Source organism: Salvelinus sp. IW2-2015, linkage group LG12 (genome assembly GCF_002910315.2).
Source record: "Salvelinus sp. IW2-2015 linkage group LG12, ASM291031v2, whole genome shotgun sequence".
Lineage (NCBI taxonomy): Eukaryota > Metazoa > Chordata > Actinopteri > Salmoniformes > Salmonidae > Salvelinus > Salvelinus sp. IW2-2015.
The window spans coordinates 8,048,727-8,070,277 of record NC_036852.1 but is presented as its reverse complement, the minus strand read 5'-3'; the positions used below and the strand labels follow the sequence as shown (position 1 = coordinate 8,070,277).

At 45.5% G+C, this 21,551-nt stretch overlaps 1 protein-coding gene across 1 annotated transcript in view; it reads right to left on the bottom strand.

The window, feature by feature from the left end:
* Positions 1 to 7,887: 7,887 nt before the first annotated feature.
* The window catches only part of mars1 (methionyl-tRNA synthetase 1), a 44,701-nt gene continuing 31,037 nt past the window's right edge, over positions 7,888 to 21,551 (bottom strand). Inside the window, 6 exon segments of the mRNA XM_023997779.2 lie at positions 7,888 to 8,244; positions 8,450 to 8,620; positions 8,874 to 8,948; positions 11,588 to 11,789; positions 12,896 to 13,099; positions 19,541 to 19,657. Of these exon segments, the coding sequence (XP_023853547.2) occupies positions 7,903 to 8,244; positions 8,450 to 8,620; positions 8,874 to 8,948; positions 11,588 to 11,789; positions 12,896 to 13,099; positions 19,541 to 19,657 (1,111 nt within the window). The 3' untranslated portion in view covers positions 7,888 to 7,902.

The following is a 21,551-nucleotide window of genomic DNA, read 5'->3' as shown; positions in this document are numbered from 1 at the left end:
ACCATGTGTATTGACAAATAAAATTGATTTGATTTTAACATGTATTGCTAGTATTCTACCACCAGGTGGAGCATCTCTAAACTATGTAATTCCTGTATCTACCACCAGGTGGAGCTTGTAGAAATGAGAGTTCCTGTATTCTAAACCAAGGTGGAGCTGAGAACTTCAATGTAATTTTCTGTATTCTCCACCAGGTGGGCTGTAGAACAATCCATGTAATTCCTGTATTCTACCAAGGTGGAGCATTGTAGACGTCATGTAATTCCTGTATTCTACCACCAGGGTGGAGCTGTAGAACGTCATGTATTTTCTGTATTCTACCACCAGTCGGAGCTGTCATATACGTCATGTAATTCCTGTATTCTACCACCAAGGTGGAGCTTGTAGAACGTTCATGTAATTCCTGTGTTCGTACCACAGGTGAGCTGTAGAACTTCATTTGTCCATTGCTGTGATTCTACCACCCAGTGGAGCTGTAAGAACTCATGTAATTCCTGTATTCTACCACAGGTTGGAGCTGTAGAACATTCATGTCATTCCTGTATTCTACCACCAGGTGGAGCTGTAGAACTTCTCTAATTCTGTATTTCTCCACCAAGGTGGAAGCCTGTAGAACCGTCATGTAATTCCTGTATTCTACCACCAGGTGAGGTAGACGTCAGTCGATTCCGATATGCCAAGGGCAGAACTTCAATGTAATTTCCGTGTATTCTACCACCAGGTGGAGCTGTAAGAACTTCATGTAATACATCCTTCATCTGCCAGACCTAAAAGTGTAACAGTCACACGAAGCTCACATAAAATATGAAAGTTCTATGGGAAGCTCTATAACTTCATGGCCAAGGACAACGGCATTTTCCAAATAGTGTAGTAATTTCGCTTTCTACTTTATATAGGATCTGGACCTCGTTTGGAGTTTTTCACCATAGCTCTGTTCTATATTTGTTCGAACTGCTCCATCGTGTACAATCTATAGGGGCGAGCTAGCGTATACAACACTTATAAACTAAATACCAGTGTTGGATCTCTAACTCGCAAATCAACAGACTTGCGTCCGGCTACAGTTGTATACCAAAAAAACTACAAACAATCCACTATTACTCACCTCACACGAAACCTATAGAATACACACACAGCAAATACACTAAATTATTATTCAAGGATCATCAAAAGATCGCTCCTTACAGATGCCATGCAGATGTAGCAGATATCTAAGAAATTCTAAACGAAATCATAGTATATCAAAGAGGGGATTACTTACACTAAGAAACAATACTTCCAACTACATCACATAGTGAAAAATCGGACCGACTGTAACCATTGGCATGAAGTCGCCATTATGCTCATCTCTCCATCGACAGTAACGTGACTTCCTAACTCAACAAAGTCAACTGTCAAGAGCAATTCAAAGCAACAGACAAGCTTGCTAACAGCTCATTTAAATCAGTAAAGCACTGATCCTTTACTGGCAAGAGCTACAACACATTCTAAAAAAAGACACACACATTCACCACAGATTAATTTGTATGAAATCTAGACCAACGTACGATGCAACTATAACACACGACAACACATGTCAATATCACAATACACACCATGTATGTGTTGGATCTATATCATATCCAATACGATACCACAAGTACCCAGTCACTATCAGATGTCTTCACGATACCAGGTTAGGTCCCATAACTTCAGTGTGTACTCGTACCTGAACACTTCACTACTGGTTTGTTGCATTGAAGGTGTCCTTGTTATCTAGATCTTAAGGAGTGTATAGACATTTGTTGTTATACACAGAAATTGGATAACTCGTAAACAAGACTCGGCTCTCTGATACGCTGCGGGCCCGCGGGCCTATTGTTTATAACTTCACATCGTCTCTTATATTTTTATAAACGAAATCAGAAGATACATATAAAATAGATATAAAATTAGTGATAGGGCTGCTTGCTTAATGTACTTTTTTAAACTTACATTGAGTTGGGTTAAGGGCTTGTGTAAGTAAGCATTTCACTGTAAGGGTCTACACCTGTTGTATTCGGGCACACATGACTAATACAATTTGACTTGATTTGACATGCGCACACACACACACACACCACACACACACACACAGCACACACACACACACACACACACACAAAGGGCTTTAGTGTTGGTGAAACTTGAAATCCCTAATAATATTACAGACAATACCATTTTATATTTTAGATAATTCATTTTTTAGTTTTACCACTGTGATTGTGACTGTTCATGTTAAGCTGTTTGTTACCAGATCAAATCAAATGTATTTATAAAGCCCTTCTTACATCAGCTGATATCTCAAGTGCTGTACAGAACCCAGCCTAAAACCCCAAACAGCAAGCAATGCAGGTGTAGAAGCACCTTGAATCCACTTGCAGTTGTTAGTCGTTCTGGATAAGATGAACCACCGTGTGTCTCTCAGAGTACCTGAACTACGAGGACACCAAGTTCTCTAAGAGTCGAGGTGTTGGTGTTGGTGACATGGCCAAGGATACGGGCATCCCCTCTGACGTGTGGCGAGTTCTACCTGCTCTACCTCCGTCCCGGAGGAACACGGACTCGGCTATCTCCTGGGTCGACATGGCCCACAAGAACAACTCTGAGTTTGCTCAATGACCTGGGCAACTTCATCAACAGGTACCGGTTAGCAGGAGAGTAGAGGTGGGTCTAACAGTACGTAGCAGGACGAGGTAGAGGCTGGGTCTCAAACAGGTATCTGTACAGGAGAGGTAGAGGCTGGGTCAACAGGTACTGTAGCAGGAGAGGTAGAGGCTGGGTCTGCAAACAGGTCGTAGCAGGAGAGGTAGAGTCTGGGGTCTACAGGTACCGTAGCAGGAGAGGTAAGGTGGGTCTCACAGGTACCGTGCAGGAGAGATAGAGGCTGGGACTCAACATGTCTGTGTAGCAGGAGAGGTAGAGGCTGGTCTCAACAGGTACCATAGTCAAGGAGAAGGTAAGAAGTCTGGAACTCAACAGTACCGTACAGAGAAGGTAGAGGCTGGGTCCAACAGGTTACTGTAGCGGAGAGGAGAGGCTGGGTCTTCCAGTTAGGTTTCTGGGTCAGGAGACGGTAGAGGTGGGCCTCAACAGGTACTGTAGCAGGAGAGGTAGGGCTAGGTCTCAAACAGGTACTGTAGCAGAGAGGAGAGGCTCTGGGTCTCCGGTAGTACTAGGTAGGAGAGGTAGAGGCTGGGTCAACCAGGACTGCTAGCAGGTAAGGTAGAGGGCTGGGTCTCCGTTAGGGTTCTGGGTCAGGAGAGCGTAGAGCTGGCGTCTCCGGTTAGGTACTGTTAGGCAGGAGAGGTAGAGGCATGGGTCTCCAGTTAGGTCGGGTCAGGAAGTAGAGTGCCGTAGTTTGCTAAGGAGCGTTAGGGCTGTCTCCGGTTAGGTTCTGGTCAAGGTGAGCGCTCCGGTAGGTTGTAGGAGGGGGGACTGGGTCTCCAGTTAGGTTCTGGGATCAGGAGAGGTAGAGGCTCGTCCGGTTAGGTTTGGTCGGAGAGGATAGAGCTGGGTCTCGGTTAGGTTTCTGGGTCAGGAGAGGTAGAGCTGGGCCTCAACAGGTACCTGTAGGCAGGAGAGGTTAGAGGCTAGGTCTCAACAGGTACTGTAGCAGGAGGGTAGAGCTGGGTCTTCCGGTTAGGTATGGTCAGGAGAGGTAGAGGCTGGCTCAAAGTACTGTAGCAGGAGAGGTAGAGGCTGGTCTCCGGTTAGGTTCTGGTCAGGAGAGGTGAGGCCTGAGCAGCCTCTCCGGTAGGTATTTTCTGTAGCAGGAGAGGTAGGAGGCTGGGTCCCAGTTAGGTTTCTGGTCAGGAGAGGTAGAGGCTGGGGTTTTTTCCTCCGCGTTAGTTCGTGGGTCAGGGAAGAGGTAGAGGCGGGTCACACCGGGTAGTTCTGGGTCAGGAGAGTAGAGGCTGGTCTCCATTAGGTTCTGTCGGTCAGAGGTAGAGGTAGAGCTGGTCTCCGGCTTAGGTTCTGTGCGTCAGGAAGGGTAGAGGCTGGGCCTCAACAGGTACTGTAGCAGGGAGAGGTAGAGCATGTCTCACAGGTACTGTAGCAGAAGGTAGAGGCTGGGTCTCCGGTTAGGTACTGTGGTCAGGAAGAGTAGAGGCTGGGCTCAACAGGTACTGTAGCAGGAGAGGTAGAGGCTGGGTATCCGGTTAGGTTTGGTGGTCAAGAGAGGTAGAGGCTGGTCTCCGGTTAGGTACTGTGCAGGGAGGTAGAGGCTGGGTCTCCAGTTAGGTTCTGGTCAGGAAGACGGTAGAGGCGGGTTCCGGTAAGGTTCTGGGTCAGGAGAGGTAGTAGGCTGGGCCTCAACAGGTACTGATAGCAGGAGAGGAGAGGCTCAGGTCTCCACAGTACTGTACGCAGGAGAGGTAGAGGCCTTCGGGTCTCCGGTTATGGTACTGGTCAGGGAGTAGAGGCTGGGGCTCACAGTACTGTAGCAGGAGAGGTAGAGGCTGGGGTCTCCGTTAGGTTCTGGGTTTCAGGAAGAGGTAGAGGCTGGTCCCGGTTAGGTACTGGGTCAGGAGAGGTTAGAGGCTGGGTCTCCAGTTAGGTTCTGGGTCCAAGGAGAGGTAGAGGCTGGGGTCTCCAGTTAGGTTCTGGGTCGGAGAGTAGAGGCTGGGTCTCCGGTTAGGTTCTGGCGTCAGGAGAGAGGTAGCGGCTGGTCTCCGGTTAGGTTTCTGTCAGGGAGAGTAGAGGCGGGGCTCCAGTTATTCATGGGTCAGGAGAGGTAGAGGCTGGGTCTCCGGTTAGGTCTGGTCAAGGAGAGGTAGAGGCTGGGTCTCCGTTACGGTTTCTCGCGGCAGAGAGAGTGAGTACGAGGCTGAGGTCTCCGGTTAGGTTCGGTCAGGAGAGGTAGAGGCTGGGCCTCAACAGGTACTGTATGCAGGAAGTTAGAGGCTAGTCTCAACAGGTACTGTAGCCAGGAGAGGTAGAGGCCTGGGTCTCCGGTTAGGTATGGTCAGGAGAGGTAGAGGCTGGGCTCAACAGGTACGTGTCAGCGGAGAGGGTAGAGTGCTGGTCTCGGTTAGGTCTGGGTCAGAGAGGTAGAGGCTGGTGCTCCGGTTAGGTACTGTTGCAGAGAGGTAGAGGCTGCGTCTCCAGTTTAATTCTGGTCAGGAGAGGTAGAGGTGGGTCTCCGGTTAGGTTCTGGGTCAGGAGAGGTTAGAGGCTGGGTCTCCGGTTAGTTCTGGGTCAGGAGATGGTAGAGGCGCGTGCTCCAGTTAGGTTCTGGGTCAGAGGGTGAGCTGGGTCTACCGGTAGTTCTGGGTCAGAGAGGTAGAGGCTGGCCTCAACAGGTACATGATGCAGGGAGAGTAGAGGCTAGGGTCTCCAACAGGTTAACTGTGCAGGAGAGGTAGAGGCTGGCGTCTCGGTTAGGTATGGGTCAGGAGGGTAGAGGCTGGGCTCAACAGGTACTGTAGCAGGAGAGGTAGGGCTGGGTCTCCGGTTAGGTTCTGGTCAGGAGAGGTAGAGGCTGGTCTCCGCTTAGGTACTGCTAGCAGGAGAGGTAGGAGTCTGGGTCTCCAGTTTAGTTTGGGTCAGGAGAGGTAGAGGCTGCGCGTCTTCCAGTTAGGTTGCTGGGTCAAGGAGAGTAGAGGCTGGGTCTCCGGTTAAGGTTCTGGGTCAGAGAGTAGGTAGAGCTGGGTCTCCGTTAGTTTGGTCAGGAGAGGTAAGGCTGGGTCTCCAGTTAGTTCTGGGTCAGGAGAGGTAGAGGCTGGGTCTCCGGTTAGGTTCTGGGTCAGGAGAGGTAGAGCGGTCTGGAGTCTGGCAGAGGGAGCTGGTTCCGTACTGGTAGTAGAGAGTAGAGGCTGGGTCTCCAGTTAGGTTCTGGGTCAGGAGAGGTAGAGGCTGTATAGGTCGGTCGAGTAGGCTGGTCTCGGTTAGGGTTCTGGGTTCAGATGAGGTAGGGGCTGGGTCTCCGGTTAGGTTCTGGGTCAGGGAGGTAGAGGCTGGGTCTCCAGTTTAGTTCTGGGTCAGGAGACGGTAGAGGCTGGTCCTCCGGTTAGGTTCTGGCGTCAGGAGAGGTTAGTAGAAAAAAAAGAAAGAAAAGCAACTGGGTCCCAGTTAGGTTCTGGGTCAGGAGAGGTAGAGGCTTGGGCATCTCGGTTTTTTCTGGGTCAGGAAGGTAAGGTGGGCGTCAACAGACTGTAGCAGGAGAGGTAGAGCTAGGTCTCAACAGGTACTTGTAGGCCGGAGAGGTAGAGTGGGGCCTCCGGTTAGGTAACTGGGTCAGGAGAGGTAGAGCTGGCTCCAACAGGTACTGTTAGCAGGAGAGGTAGAGCTGGGTCTCCGGTTAGGTTCTGGGTCAGGAGAGGTGAGGGCTGGTCTCCGAGTTAGGTACGGTAGCAGGAGAGCTAGAGGCTGGTCCTCCAGTTAGGTTCTGGTCAGGAGAGTAGAGGTGGGCTCCGGTTAGGTTTCTGGGTCAGAGAGGTAGAGGCTGGCTCAACAGTATGTACGCAGGAAGGTAGAGAGGCTAGGTCTCAACAGGTACTGTACAGGAGAGGTAGAGGCTGGGTCTCCGGTTAGGTACTGGGTCAGGAGAGGTAGAGTGGGCTCCAACAGGTACTCGTAGCGGAGAGGTAGAGGCTGGGTCTCCGGTTAGGTTCTGGGTCAGGAGAGGTAGAGCTGAGTCTCCGGTTAGGTCTGGTCAGGAGAGGTAGAGCTGGGTCTCCAGTTAGGTTCTGGTCAGGAGAGGTAGAGGCTGGGGTCTCCAGTTAGGTTTGGGTCAGGAGAGGTAGGGTGGCCGTAGGTCTGGGAAGTAGCTGGCCCGGTTTAAGGTTCTGGGTCAGGAGAGGTAGAGGCTGGGTCTCCAGTAGGTTCTGGTCAGGAGAGGTAGAGGCTGGGTCTCCGTTTAGGGTTCTGGGTCAGGAAGAGGTAGAGGCTGGGTCTCCGGTTAGGTTCTTGGGTCAGGGAGGAAGTGGCCGAGGCGTGTCAGGTAGTGAGGCGGGTCTCCGGTAGGTTCTGGGTCAGGAGAGGTAGAGGCTGGGCCCTCAACAGGTACCTGTAGCAGGAGAGGTAAGAGGCTAGTCTCAACAGGTACTGTAGCAGGAGAGGTAGAGCTGGGATCTGCCGGTTATGTACTGGGTCAGGAGAGGTAGGGCTGGCTCAACAGGTACTGTAGCAGGAGAGGTAGGGCTGGGTCTCCGGTTAGGTTCTGGTCAGGAGAGGTAGAGGCCTGGTTCTCCCGTTAGCGACTAGTGTAGCCAGAGAGAGGTAGAGGCTGGGTCTCCAGTTTAGTTCTTGGGTCAGGAGAGGTAGAGGTGGGCTCTCCGGTTAGGTTCTGGGTCAGGAAGAGGTTAGAGTGAAGCAGATGTTAATGCGAGTGTAGCGAAATGCTTGTGCTTCTAGTTCCGACAATGCAGTAATAACCAACAAGTAATCTAACCTAACAATTCCACGGGAGGAAGAGATAAACAAGCACCTTAGTTTAAACACCAATTCCATAATTCCACAATTATACAGCTCCACCTGGTGGTAGAATACAGGAATTACATGTTATACAGCTCCACCTGGTGGTAGAATACAGCAATTACATGTTTGATATCATCCTCTAACATCTTATTAAACATAATATACAGTATGCAGCTTTTTAGCCCAGCACTATTCTTAATCTGGGTCCGGGAAGCTGGCCTATGCAGTATGATATTAATGATAGACACCTGCTGTAGTTCTACAGCTCCACCAGGTGGCAGACACACAAATTATCCAAACATGTCTGGAATATATATCAGAAATTCAGTCCTGGATGCCTGCAATGTATGAAGGATTGTATTCAGCATTAACACACCTGACTGATCTAACCGCGGTTGATTAGTTGAATTTGATATGTTAGCTATTGCTGGGCTGGAACAAAATGCAACACATCCCGTAGGTCTACAGGAACGGGAATAGTGCCCACCGTCTTAAAGGTTGATCCACTGGGGAGACTAGAAGGCTGTAGAACTGAAGTCTGGGTGGAGTTGGGTTTAAAGAGACTAGAAGGCTGTAGAACTGAAGTCTGGGTGGAGTTGGGTTTAAAGAGACTAGAAGGCTGTAGAACTGAAGTCTATAGCTGGGTGGAGTTGGGTTTAAAGAGACTAGAAGGCTGTAAACATGACCTGATTGGTAAACACATTGTACCTGCTGTGGGTTCTTCCACCACTTCTCCCATTGGTCAGTGTAGTTGGCTGTGATGGACAGGTAACCAATAGGAGCGTCAAACCACACGTAGAACACCTGGAGACAAAAGAAGAGGAAGATGATTCATTCCTGAATGAGGGGAGAAGGGGGGAGAGAGAAAACAGAGTGTGTGTGTTCAAGAGAATGAGAGAGAGATAGAGAAAGAGAGAAAGAGAGAGAGAGAGAAAGATAGAGAAAGAGAGACAGAGAAAGAGAAAGAGAGAGAGAGAGATAACTACTGAAGGTTGAGTTTGTCTGGTACCTTGTCAGAGAAGTCGGGGTGAGGTACAGGGGTTCCCCACTTCAGGTCTCTGGTGATGCAGCGGGGTTTGAGTCCGTCCCTCACCCAGGATCTGGTGATCTGTTTGGCGTTGGCCGTCCAGTCCCCTGACCCAGTAGACCTCTCCAACCACTGCTCCAACTCAGGCTCCAACTGACCACAGAGACACAGTGGTATACGAGAGAGAGAGAGAGAGAGAGAGGGGGAGAGGGGGAGAGAGAGAGAGAGGGGGAGAGAGGGGGAGAGGGAGAGGGAGAGGGAGAGGGAGAGAGAGAGGGAGAGGAAGGTGCGGGAGGAAGAGATAAACAAGCACCTTAGTTTAAACACCTATAAAACCTGAGCTTATTATGTGGACTTAGAGACAAACTAACACTGTGGGAAATTTGAAAGACGTGACTGTGTGTACCTTGGGCAGGTCCAGGAACAGATGTTTGGAGGACTGGACTACAGGAGTCTGACTGCACACCTTACAAGTAGGCTCCTGTAGAGAGAGAACACATCACTAAGGCCTTGTAGTGGAGGAGAGAGAGAACACATCACTAAGGCCTTGTAGTGGAGGAGAGAGAGAACACATCACTAAAGGCCTTGTAGTGGAGGAGAGAGAGAACACATTACTAAGGCCTTGTAGTGAGGAGAGAGAGAACACATCACTAAGGCCTGTAGTGGGAGGAGAAGAGAGAGAGAAACACATCACTAAGGCCTTGTAGTGGAGGAGAGAGAGAACACATACTAAGGCCTTGTAGTGGAGGAGAGAGAGAACACATTCACTAAGGCCTTGTAGTGGAGGAGAAAGAAGAACCATCACTAAGGCCTTGTAGTGGAGGAAGAGAGAACACATCACTAAGGCCTTGTAGTGGGAGGAGAGAGATGAGAAGGACAACATCACTAAGGCGCTTGTAGTGGAGGAGAGAGAGAACACATCACTAAGGCCTTGTAGTGGAGGAGAGAACACATCACTACGGCCTTGTAGTGGAGGAGAGAGAGAACACATCACTAAGGCCTTGTAGTGGAGGAGAGAGGGTGACCCTTGCGTCGGCGACTTGCTGGCGCTTCCTGGGGTGGGGGGGACATTACCACGGCACCCCAGGGTTACTGACGTCCTCGGAGGTGTGATGAAACTTAAATTAACTAATTGAATGTAACCAGGGATGTCTCCTAGAGATCTCCATTTTTATGGAAGTGTCTGCCTATCCATGATAGAGACGCAGACTTGGTCTCGACCTTTAAGTCTTTACTGAAGACTCATCTCTTCAGTCCTATGTTTGAGTGTAGTCTGGCCCAGGAGTGTGAAGGTGAACGGAAAGGCACTGGAGCAACGAACCGCCCTTGCTGTCTCTGCCTGGCCGGTTCCCCTCTCTCCACTGGGATTCTCTGCCTCTAACCCTATTACAGGGGCTGAATCACTGGCTTACTGGTGCTCTTCCATGCCGTCCCTAGGAGGGGTGCGTCACTTGAGTAGGTTGAATCACTGACGTGATCTTCCTGTTCGGTTTGGCGCCCCCCTCTGGTTCGTGCCGTGAGGAGATTTTCATGGGCTATACTCTGCGTTGTCTCAGGATGGTAAGTTGGTGGTTGAAGACATCCCTCTAGTGGTGAGGGCTGTGCTTTGGCAAAGAGGGTGGGGTTATATCCTTCCTGTTTGGCCCTGTCCGGGGGTATCATCGGTGTCTCCCGACCACTCCTATCTCAGCCGCCAGTATTTATGCTGCAGTAGTTTATGTGTCGGGGGGCTAGTGTCAGTCTGTTATATCTGGAGTATTTCTCCTGTCTTATCCTGTGTCCTGTGTGAATTTAAGTATGCTCTCTCTAATTCTTTCTCTCGGAGGACCTGAGCCCTAGGACCATGCCCCAGGACTACATGGCCTGATGACTCCTTGCTGTCCCCAGTCCACCTGGTTGTGCTGCTGCTCCAGTTTCAACTGTTCTGCCTGCGGCTATGGAACCCTGACCTGTTCACCGGACGTGCTACCTGTCCCAGACCTGCTGTTTTCAACTCTCTAGAGACAGCAGGAGTGGTAGAGATACTCTGAATGATCGGCTATGAAAAGCCAACTGACATTTACTCCTGAGGTGCTGCACTCTCGACAACTACTGTGATTATTATTATTATTATTTGACCCTGCTGGTCATCTATGAACATTTGAACATCTTGGCCATGTTCTGTTATAATCTCCACCCGGCACATCCAGAAGAGGACTGGCCACCCCTCATAGCCTGGTTCCTCTCTAGGTTTCTTCCTAGGTTCTGGCCTTTCTAGGGAGTTTTTCCTAGCCACTGTGCTTCTACACCTGCATTGCTTGCTGTTTGGGGTTTTAGGCTGGGTTTCTGTACAGCACTTTGAGATATCAGCTGATGTACGAAGGGCTATATAAATAAATGTAATTGATTGATATGAATGTAATTGTCATGTTTGTATTCCTTCAATAGCTCATAAACAGATGAACATTTTGATGTCTTACTGTAGGTGGATTACTCGTTACAGAGTCGCTGTGCTGTCATTTCAAAGCGTAGCCCAGATGTGACCTTCTATCATTGTATAGATTAGATTGGGAACTTTTATACATTTTGTTCTATTGTTTTTTTAGGCCAATCAGAGTGATGCTAATTAAACGATACGGGTAATTGACATTTTGGTTCCGCTTGGGACGAATAGAATGAGTCGCTCTTTTCATTGTGATTGAAATATTAGTAGGCTATAGAATTCCTCCTACACTAAATCTGGTCATCCTCAGAAAAGATTTGTGTCAATTTTCATTCTTTAGCTTCTTCGTCTCCTTGACGTTGTCTCAATGGTTTTAGACGTTTGGGACGACTCCATTACTTCCTTCCATTGTACCAGGAAAACTAAACCAAGCGCAGCAAAAGTATTTGAAAATATTCAACCCAGGTCTGGCTGGATCAGGTAAACTCTATTGATTGATTAATTGATTGATAGATAATGGCCGTGTTCCAAAACGTAGACGTTGTTGACGCCTGACAGATCTTACAACGCCTGGATAGGTATTTTAAGTATCAGGTAATCAAATCATATGTTAAAGTCAATGACGTGGCACGTAACCATTGGCTGTTGCGTCGTCCAGGCTTAGCTGTGGAACGTGCCCCATATAAAAGGTCTCTCACCCGTAGCTCCACAGCGTTGATAAGCTTGCCACACTTGTCACACTGGTCCCCTCGGGCCTCTGGGTAAGAGCAGAAGGGACATGTTCCCTCCACGAAGCGGTCGGCTAGAAAACGCTGGCACGCCTCGCAGCGCAGCTGCTCCACAATGTCTTCAAGTAGGAAGCCTCGCTCATGGAGACGCCAGAAGATGTTCTGGGCTATCCTGAGAGAGAGAGAGAGAGGAGAGCGAGGAGAGAGGAGGAGAGAGGAGGAGAGAGGAGCGAGAGAGAAGAGAGAGGAGGAGAGAGAGGAGAGAGGAGGAGAGAGAGAGAGCGAGAGAGGAGAGAGGAGAGAGAGGAGAGAGGCGAGAGCGAGAGGACCAGGGTTCATATACTTATTCACAGTTTTCAATCATCCGTACAAACCCTGAAGAAAATGAATCCACACTAATTCTCCACACAATAGTTTTGATGTGATCGATCCCTGTTTGAACAGCAGAAGCAGAAGCCAAGCCGTGTTGCAGCACCCTTTAACATGTCTAGTTACCACACACCTACTCATTCAAAGGTTTCTCTTTATTTTTACTATTTTCTACATTGTAGAATAATAGCGAAGACATCAACACTATGAAATAACACATATGGTATAGTAGTAACCAAAAAAAGTGTTAAACAAATCAAAATATATTTTAGATTTTAGATTCTTCAAAGTAGCCACCCTTTGCCTTGATGACAGCTTTGCACAGTCTTGGCATTCTCTCAACCAGCTTCATGAGGTAGTCACCCGGAATACATTTCAATTAACAGGTGTGCCTTGTTAAAATATATTTCTTTCTTAATGCATTTGAGACAATCAGTTGTGTTGTGACAAGGTAGCGGTGGAAGACAGCCCTATTTGGTAAAATACCAAGTCCATATTATGGCAAGAACAACTCGATACCCCACCTTTGCCCTCAGAACAGCCAACAGTTCTTGACACAAACCGGTGTGCCTGGCACCTACTACCATACACCGTTCAAAGGCACTTAAATCTTTTGTCTTGCCCATTCACCCTCTGAATGGCACACACACACACAATCCATGTCTCAATTGTCTCAAAGCTTAAAAATCCTTCTTTAACCTGTCCCCCTCCCCTTCATCTACACGGATTGGAAGTGGATTTAACAAGTGACATCAATAAAGGATCCTAGCTTTCACCTGGATTCACCTGGTCAGTCTGTGTCATGAAAAGAGCAGGTGTTCTTAATGTTTTAGATCAGGTGCTGAATCATCCTATATAATCCAAAGAATAAGCAGAGCTTTAACATGACATTCTACCACCGGTACCCACTCCGTCTGTTTCTTTGTGGTGGTGCGGCCAAAGAAGTCAAAGTCGACCTGGAACCACTGGTAGATGGAGGCGTGGACAGCATGGTACTTGTCACAGATCTGCTGCGCTGTTAGACCTTCCTCACGGGCCTTGTTCTCTGTAGCTGTACCGTACTCATCAGTCCCACACACATACAGTACATTCCAACCACGCAGACGCCCGTACCTGGGAGACACAGAGAGAGACATGAAATGAATGTGTAAGTGAGAAACAGAGAGAAGAGAGAGAAAGACAAACACAAAAGAGGTCCGGGAGACTTGAAGAGACACTATGGCTCAAGGGGGTAGGGTACAGACTAGTATAGTAGGGTAGGGTACAGACTAGTATAGTAGGGTAGAGGAGGGTAGGGTACAGACTAGTATAGTAGGGTAGGATACAGACTAGTATAGTAGGGTAGGGTACAGACTAGTATAGTAGGGTAGGGTACAGACTAGTATAGTAGGGTAGGGTAGAGAAGGGTAGGGTACAGAATAGTATAGAAGGGTAGGGTACAGACTAGTATAGTAGGGTAGGGTACAGACTAGTATAGTAGGGTAGGGTACAGACTAGTATAGCAGGGTAGGGTACAGACTAGTATAGCAGGGTAGGGTTCAGACTAGTATAGTAGGGTAGGGTGCAGACTAGTATAGTAGGGTAGGATACAAACTAGTATAGTAGGGTAGGGTAAGACAGATAGCGTGAGGTATAGTAGCAGGGGGTTAGCTAGGTAGGTAGGTGCAGATAGTGTAGGGTAGCATAGTATCTAGGTAGGAACTAAGTAGTGGGTAGGTAGAGAGGTATCAGATAGATATGTAACAATAGTATAAGTTAGGGTAGGGGTAGGGTACAGAAATAGTATAAGTAGGTAGGGTAACAGATCTAGTATATAGTAGGGTAGGGTACAGACTAGTATAGTAGGTAGGGTACAGACTAGTATAGCAGGTAGGGTACAGACTAGTAAGGCAGGGTAGGGTACAGATTAGTATAGTAGGGTAGAGAAGGGTAGGGTACAGACTAGTATAGTAGAGTAGGGTAGGGTACAGATAGTATAGTAAGGGTACGCTGAGTATAGTGGGGTAGAGAAGGGTAGGGTAGACTAGTATAGTAGAGTAAGGGTACAGACTAGTATAGTGGGGTAGAGAAGGGTAGGACAGACTAGTTATAGTAGGGTTAGGGTACAGACTAGTATAGTAGGGTAGGGTACAGACTAGTATAGCAGGGTAGGGTACAGACTAGTATAGCAGGGTAGGGGTACAGACCTAGTATAGTAGGGTGGGTGCAGACTAGTTAGTAGGTAGAGGAGGGTGGGTACAGACTAGTATAGTAGGGTAGGATAAACTAGTCATAGTAGGGTAGGGTACAGACTAGTATTAGTAGGGTAGGGTAGGAGGGGTAGGGTACAGAATAGTATGAAGGGTAGGGTACAGACTAGTATAGTAGGGTAGGGTACAGACTGTATAAGTAGGGTAGGGTACAGACTAGTATAGCAGGGTAGAGGGTGCAGACTAGTATAGCAGGGTAGGGTACAGATTGAGTAAATAGTAGGGTAAGAGAAGGGTAGGGTAACAGACTAGTATAGTAGTAGTAGGGGTAGGGTACAGCATAGTATAGTAGGGTACAGACTAGTATAGTGGGGTAGAGAAGGGTAGGGTACAGACTAGTATAGTAGAGTAGGGTACAGACTAGTATAGTGGGGTAGAGAAGGGTAGGGTACAGCACTAGTATAGTGGGGTAGAGAAGGATAGGGTACAGAATAGTATAGTAGGGTAGAGAAGGGTAGGGTAAGAACTAGTGTAGTAGGGTAGGGTGCAGACTAGTATAGTAGGGTAGGGTACAGACTAGTAAGTAGGGTAGAGTAAAGGGTGGGTACAGAATAGTAATAGTAGAGTAGAGAAAGGTAGGGTACAGGACTAGGTATAGTAGGGTAGAGAAGGGTCAGGGTGCAGAATAGTATAGTGGGGTAGAGAGGGTAGGGTACAGAATAGTAAATGTAGGGTGAGAAGGGAGGGTACAGTTAATAGTAATAGTAGGGTAGAGAAGGGTAGGTGCAGAATAGTATAGTAGGGTAAGAGAAAGGGTAGGGTTGCCGACTAGTATAGTCAGGGATAGGGTACAGACAGTATGTACAGTATAGTGTGGGTATAAGAAGGGTGAAGGGTACAGACTAAGTATAGTGGGGTAAGAGAAGGGTAGGGTACAGAATAGTATAGTAAGGGTGGAAAGGGTAGGGTTAGCAGAATAGTATAGTAGGGTAGAGAAGGTAGGGTGCAGAATAGTTACGTAGTGGTAGAGAAGGGTAAGGGTACAGAAATAGTATACGGTAGTAAGAAGGGTAGGGTGCAGAATAGTATAGTGGGTAGAGAAGGGGTAGGGTGCAGGAAATAGTAATAGTAGGGTAGGAAGGTGTAGGGTGCAGAATAGTATAAGTAGGGTAGAGAAGGGTAGGGTGCAGATAGTATAGTAGGGTAGAGAAGGGTAGGGTGCAGAAAGTAATAAGTAGGGTAGAGAAGGGTATGGGGGTACAGAATAGTATAGTAGGGTAGAGAAGGGTAGGGTACAGAATAGTATAGTAGGGTAGAGAAGGGTAGGGTGCAGACTAGTATAGTGGGGTAGGGTACAGAATAGTATAGTAGGGTATAGTATAGTACAGCAAGGTACAATAGGGTAGGCTATAGTATAATATAGTAGAGTAGGGTACAGTATAGCAGGGTGGGGTACAGTATAATATAGTAGGGTAGTGTTCAGTATAGTATAGTAGGGTAGTGTTCAGTAGAGTATAGTATGGTAGTGTTCAGTATAGTATAGTAGGGTGGTGTTCAGTAGAGTATAGTAGGGTAGTGTTCAGTATAGTAGAGTAGTGTTCAGTATAGTAGAGTAGTGTTCAGTATAGTAGAGTAGGGTGGTGTTCAGTATAGTAGAGTAGTGTTCAGTATAGTAGAGTAGGGTAGTGTTCAGTATAGTAGAGTAGTGTTCAGTATAGTAGAGTAGGGTAGTGTTCAGTATAGTAGAGTAGGGTAGTGTACAATATAGTAGAGTAGTGTGCAGTATAGTAGAGTAGGGAACAGTATAGTAGAGTAGAGAACAGTATAGTAGAGTAGTGTACAGTAGTGTGCAGTATAGTAGGGTAGTGTACAGTATAGTAGAGTAGGGCACAGTATAGTGGAGTAGTGTACAGTATAGTAGTGTACAGTAGGATAGAGTACAGTAAAGTAGGGGAGTGTACAGTTAAGTAGAGCAGGGTACAGTATAGTAGAGTAGGGTACAGTATAGTAGAGTAGGGTACAGTATAGTAGGGTAGGGTACAGTATAGTAGGGTAGTGTATAGTATAGTAGAGTAGTGTTCCGTATAGTATAGTAGGGTAGTGTTCAGTATAGTAGGGTATGGTACAGTATAGTAGGGTAGTGTTCAGTATAGTAGGGTATGGTACAGTATAGTAGGGTAGGGTAGGGTACAGTATAGTAGGGTAGTGTTCAGTATACTAGGGTATGGTACAGTATAGTAGGGTGGGGTACAGTATAGTGGAGTAGGGCACATTATTGTATAGTGGGGCGGGGTGGTGTACAGTATAGTATAGTTGAGTAGAGTAAGGCACAGTATAGTAGGGTAAAGAATAGTATAGTACGGTATGGTACAGTAGAGTAGGGTAGTGTAGGCTATAGTATAGTATCATATAGTAGAGCAGTGTACAGTATAGTGGTGTAAAGTGCAGTATAGTAGTGTAGAGTATAGTAGGGTACAGAATAGTATACTACGGTACAGTAGAGTAGGGTAGTGTAAGCTATAGTATAGTATAATATAGTAGAGTAGTGTACAGTATATTATAGTAGTGTTCAGTATAGTAGAATAGGGTAGTGTTCAGTATAGTAGAGTAGTGTTCAGTATATACAGTAGGGTAGTGTTCAGTATAGTATAGTGGAGTAGTGTTCAGTATATACAGTAGGGTAGTGTTCAGTATAGTAGAGTAGTGTCCAGTATAGTAGAGTAGGGTAGTGTTCAGTAGAGTAGAGTGGTGTTCAGTTTATACAGTAGGGTAGTGTTCAGTATAGTATAGGAGGGTTGTGTTCAGTATAGTAGAGTAGGGAAGTGTTCAGTAGAGTAGAGTGGTGTTCAGTTTATACAGTAGGGTAGTGTTCAGTATAGTATAGTGGAGTAGTGTTCAGTATANAGTAGAGTAGGGAAGTGTTCAGTAGAGTAGAGTGGTGTTCAGTTTATACAGTAGGGTAGTGTTCAGTATAGTATAGTGGAGTAGTGTTCAGTATAGTATTGTAAAGTGGTTGTTCCACTGGATATCATAAGGTGAATGCACCAATTTGTAAGTCGCTCTGGATAAGAGCGTCTGCTAAATGACTTAAATGTAAATGTAAATGTAATAGTAGAGTAGGGTGGTGTTCAGTATAGTATAGTAGGGTAGTGTTCAGTATAGTAGAGTAGAGTAGTGTTCAATAGAGTATAGTAGGGTCGTGTTCAGTATAGTAGAGTAGGGTAGTGTTCAGTATAGTAGAGTAGTGTTCAGCATAGTGGAGTAGGGTGGTGTTCAGTATAGTAAAGTAGGGTGGTGTTCAGTATAGTATAGTAGGGTAGTGTTCAGTATAGTATAGTAGGGTAGTGTTCGGTATAGTAAAGTAGGGTAGTGTTCAGTAGAGTAGAGTGGTGTTCAGTAGAGTAGTGTTCAGTAGAGTATAGTAGGGTGGTGTTCAGTATATTAGAGTAGGGTAGTGTTCAGTATATTAGAGTAGGGTAGTGTTCAGGATATAGTAGAATAGGGTGGTGTTCTATTTATAGTAGATAGGTAGTGTTCAGTATATTAGCAGTAGGGTGCGTGCTTCAGTAAGAGTATATTAGAAGAAGGGAGGTGTTCATAGAGTTAGAGTGCGTTCAGTAGAGCTATAGTAGGGTGGTGTTCAGTAGAGTAGAGTGTGTTCAATTGTTAGAAAAGTAGAGTGCTGTCATATAGATATAGAGGTGGCGTTCAGTAGAGTATAGTAGGCTGGTTCAGTTATCAGTAAGAGTAGGGTGTGTTCAGTATAGTAGATAGGTGTTTTCAGTAGAGTACAGAGGTGGTGTTCAGTAGAGTATAGTAGGTTGTCTTTCAGTAGAGTAGAGTAGGGTGGTGTTCAGATATAGTGTTTAGTAAGTAGGGTGGTGTTCAGTAGAGTAGAGTAGGTGGTGTTCAGTAGAGTAGGGTGTCAAGTAGAGTATAAGTAAGGGTGGGTGTTCTAGATAGTAGGCGCGTAGTTAATAGAGTAGTGGTGTTCAGTATACCTATAGTATGGTGTGCTTCAGTAGAGAGCAGTAAGATGTGTTCAGTATAGTATAGTAGGTGGTGTTCAGTAGAGTATGTAGGTCGTGTGATACATAGTCAGTAGAGAGTAGTTGGTTCAGTAGAGAATTAGTCTGTGTGACCAGTTCAGAGATATAGTAGGTGTTGTCAAGTTAGAGTAGATAAGTGTTCAGTAGAGACGTAAGTAGGTGTGTTGCAGTATCAGTATGGTGGTGTCAGTATAGTAAGTGTGTTCAGTAGAAGTAGATTAGGGTAGTGTTCAGAAGTATAGTAGAGGTGGTGTTCAGTAGAGTATAGTAGGTGTGTAGTTGATCTTATGAGGAATTGCAGGTTCATAGCAGTATAGTAGGGTGAGATTTTTCTCATAGAGATATAGGTAGCGTTGTTCATGAGTACTAGTAGGGTGTGTTCAGGGATAGTAGGGTGTGTTCATATAGTAGCGTGGTGTTCAGTATTTAGTGTGTTCCAGTAGAGTATAGATTAGGGTGGTGTCAGTAGGTATAAGGTGAGTTTCAGTAGAGTAGTTCAGATAGTAGTTGGTGGTGTTTCAGTATGAAGTAGATAGGGGTCATAGAGTGGTAGGGTGTGTTCAGTAAGAGTAGAGTTAGGGTGTGTTCATAGTAGATAGAGTAGGTGGTGTCAGTTAGAGTAGAGTAGGTGATTCATAGAATAGGTAGGTGACGTGTTCAGTAGCGGAGTAGGGTGGTGTCAGTAAGTATGAGTAGGTGAGTTCAGTAAGTATCCCAGTAAACGGTCGCGTCATATTAATAGCAGTAGTGTCGTGTCCTAGGTTAGAGTAGAGTAGGGTACAGTAAGTTATAGAAGAGTAGTGTACAGAGTGCTGCATGATATAGTTAGGACAAGTACTCTGAGCTACTGGGAGTTATAGTGGATAGCGGTAGTGTACAGACTATACCAGGAAGGGTACAGAGATAGTGTTACATAGGCTTAGATTAGTGTAGTAGTACAGTCAGCTGTGTACAGTATTGTAGTTTAGTATGCTACAGGTAGAGGTTAGAGTAGTGTACAGTATACCAGCGTAGGGGACATAGTAGGTACAGCTAGGGTAGGTATTTACAGTAGACAGGTAATGCTACAGAATTGTAGCTTAGGGGTAGTGTACGAGTAGCGTAGTGACAGTAGGTCAGGTACTGACCGTAGCTATCATTAGTGCTACAGTAGGGTAGGGTAGTATACAGTAGGGTAGGGTACAGTATGCTAGTGTACAGTAGGGTAGGGTACATTTACATTTTACATTTAAGTCATTTAGCAGACGCTCTTATCCAGAGCGACTTACAAACACAGTAGGGTAGTGTACACTATAGTAGGGTAGTGTGTTATCTACCTGGCGAAGACGTCAGCGCTGAGCACACAGCCGATGATGTTGCCCAGATGAGGGACGTTGTTAACATAAGGCAAGGCACTGGTCACGAGGACGTTCCTCTTGCCCTCCTTAGGAAGACTGGTAAGAAAAGAGCCCGTCAGAAAGACACATACAGAGTTCCCTAAACTCACTCCTGGGGACCCCAAGGGGTGTCCGTTTTGTTCTCTGTCCTAGCACTACACAGCCCATTCAAATAATCAACTCATCAAGCTTTGATTTGAATCAGCTGTGTAGTGCCAGGGCAACAAACAAAACCTGCACCCGGGGGGGTCACCATACTTAGGTACCGATATGTATTGCAAATCTCACGATTCTTAATGTATTGCGATTCGATACTGCGATTTGATGTTTCAAACATATTGCTCACTAAATGTCTGCTGCAGAGAGACGAGAGCAGGAGAAAATTAGTTTTGATCAATCAGAGAAATAAAAGTGGCTCACTACTTAAAAAGAATTTGGAGAACAAGCTATATGATAAAAAATACTGGCGTTTAAGCGCAGGTACAGCTGACGTTACCTAACAAAAATAAAAAATGATATATCCACACACATATATATATATACATATATACAGTACTAGTCAAACGTTTGGACACACCTACTCATTCAATGATTTTTCTTTATTTTTACAACTTTCTACATTGTAGAATAATAGTGCAGACATAAAAACTATGAAAATAACACATATGGAATCATGTAGTAACCAATAAATCATATAATATAGGTTATATATGTTATATTTGAGATTCTTCAAAGTAGCCACCATTTGCCTTGATGAAAGCTTTGCACCCTCTTGGCAAAAAAATATTTATTTAAATATGTATTTATTTAAGGCAAGTCAGAACAAATTCTTATTTACAATGACGGCCTACCAAAAGGCCTCCTGCGGGGGCTGGGATAAAAAAACAAGTTATATATATATATATATATCCTCCTTGCGGGGCTGGATAAAAAAACAAGTTATATATATTATATATATATTCACACACACACACATATGTATACCCGACACATACATACACGCATATATATATATAATATATATATATATATATATATATATATATATATATATTATATATATTATATATATATATACATACACACACACACACACACACACACACACATGTATACCCGACACAAGACCCACTGGTAAAAAAAAAAGTATATACATACATGCATATATATATATATATATATATATATTATATCATATATATATCTATATATATATATATATATATATATATATATTATATATATATATATATATATATATATATATATATATATATATATATATATATATATATATACATACACACACACAGTTGAAGTCGGAAGTTTACATGCACCATAACCAAATACATTTAAACCCAGTTTTTCACAATTTCTGACATTTAATCCTAGTAAACATTCCCTGTCTTAGGTCAGTTAGGATCACCACTTTATTTTAAGAATGTGAAATGTCAGAATAATGATGATAAATAATGATTTATTTCAGCTTTTATTTCCTTCATCACATTCACAGTGTCAGAAGTGTACATACACTCAATTAGTATTTGTAGCATTGCCTTTAAATTGTTTAACTTGGGTCAAACGTTTCGGGTAGCCTTCCACAAGCTTCCCACAATAAGTTGGGTGAATTTTGGCCCATTCCTCCTGACAGAGCTGGTGTAACTGAGTCAGGTTTGTAGGCCTCCTTGCTCGCACACGCTTTTTCAGTTCTGCCCACAAATGTTCTATAGGATTGAGGTCAGGGCTTTGTGATGGCCACTCCAATACCTTGACTTTGTTGTCCTTAGCCATTTTGCCACGACTTTGGAAGTATGCTTGGGGTCATTGTCCATTGGAAGACCCATTTGCGACCAAGCTTTAACTCCCTGACTGATGTCTTGAGATGTTGCTTCAATATATCCACATAATTTCCCTCCCTCATGATGCCATCTATTTTGTGAGTGCACCAGTC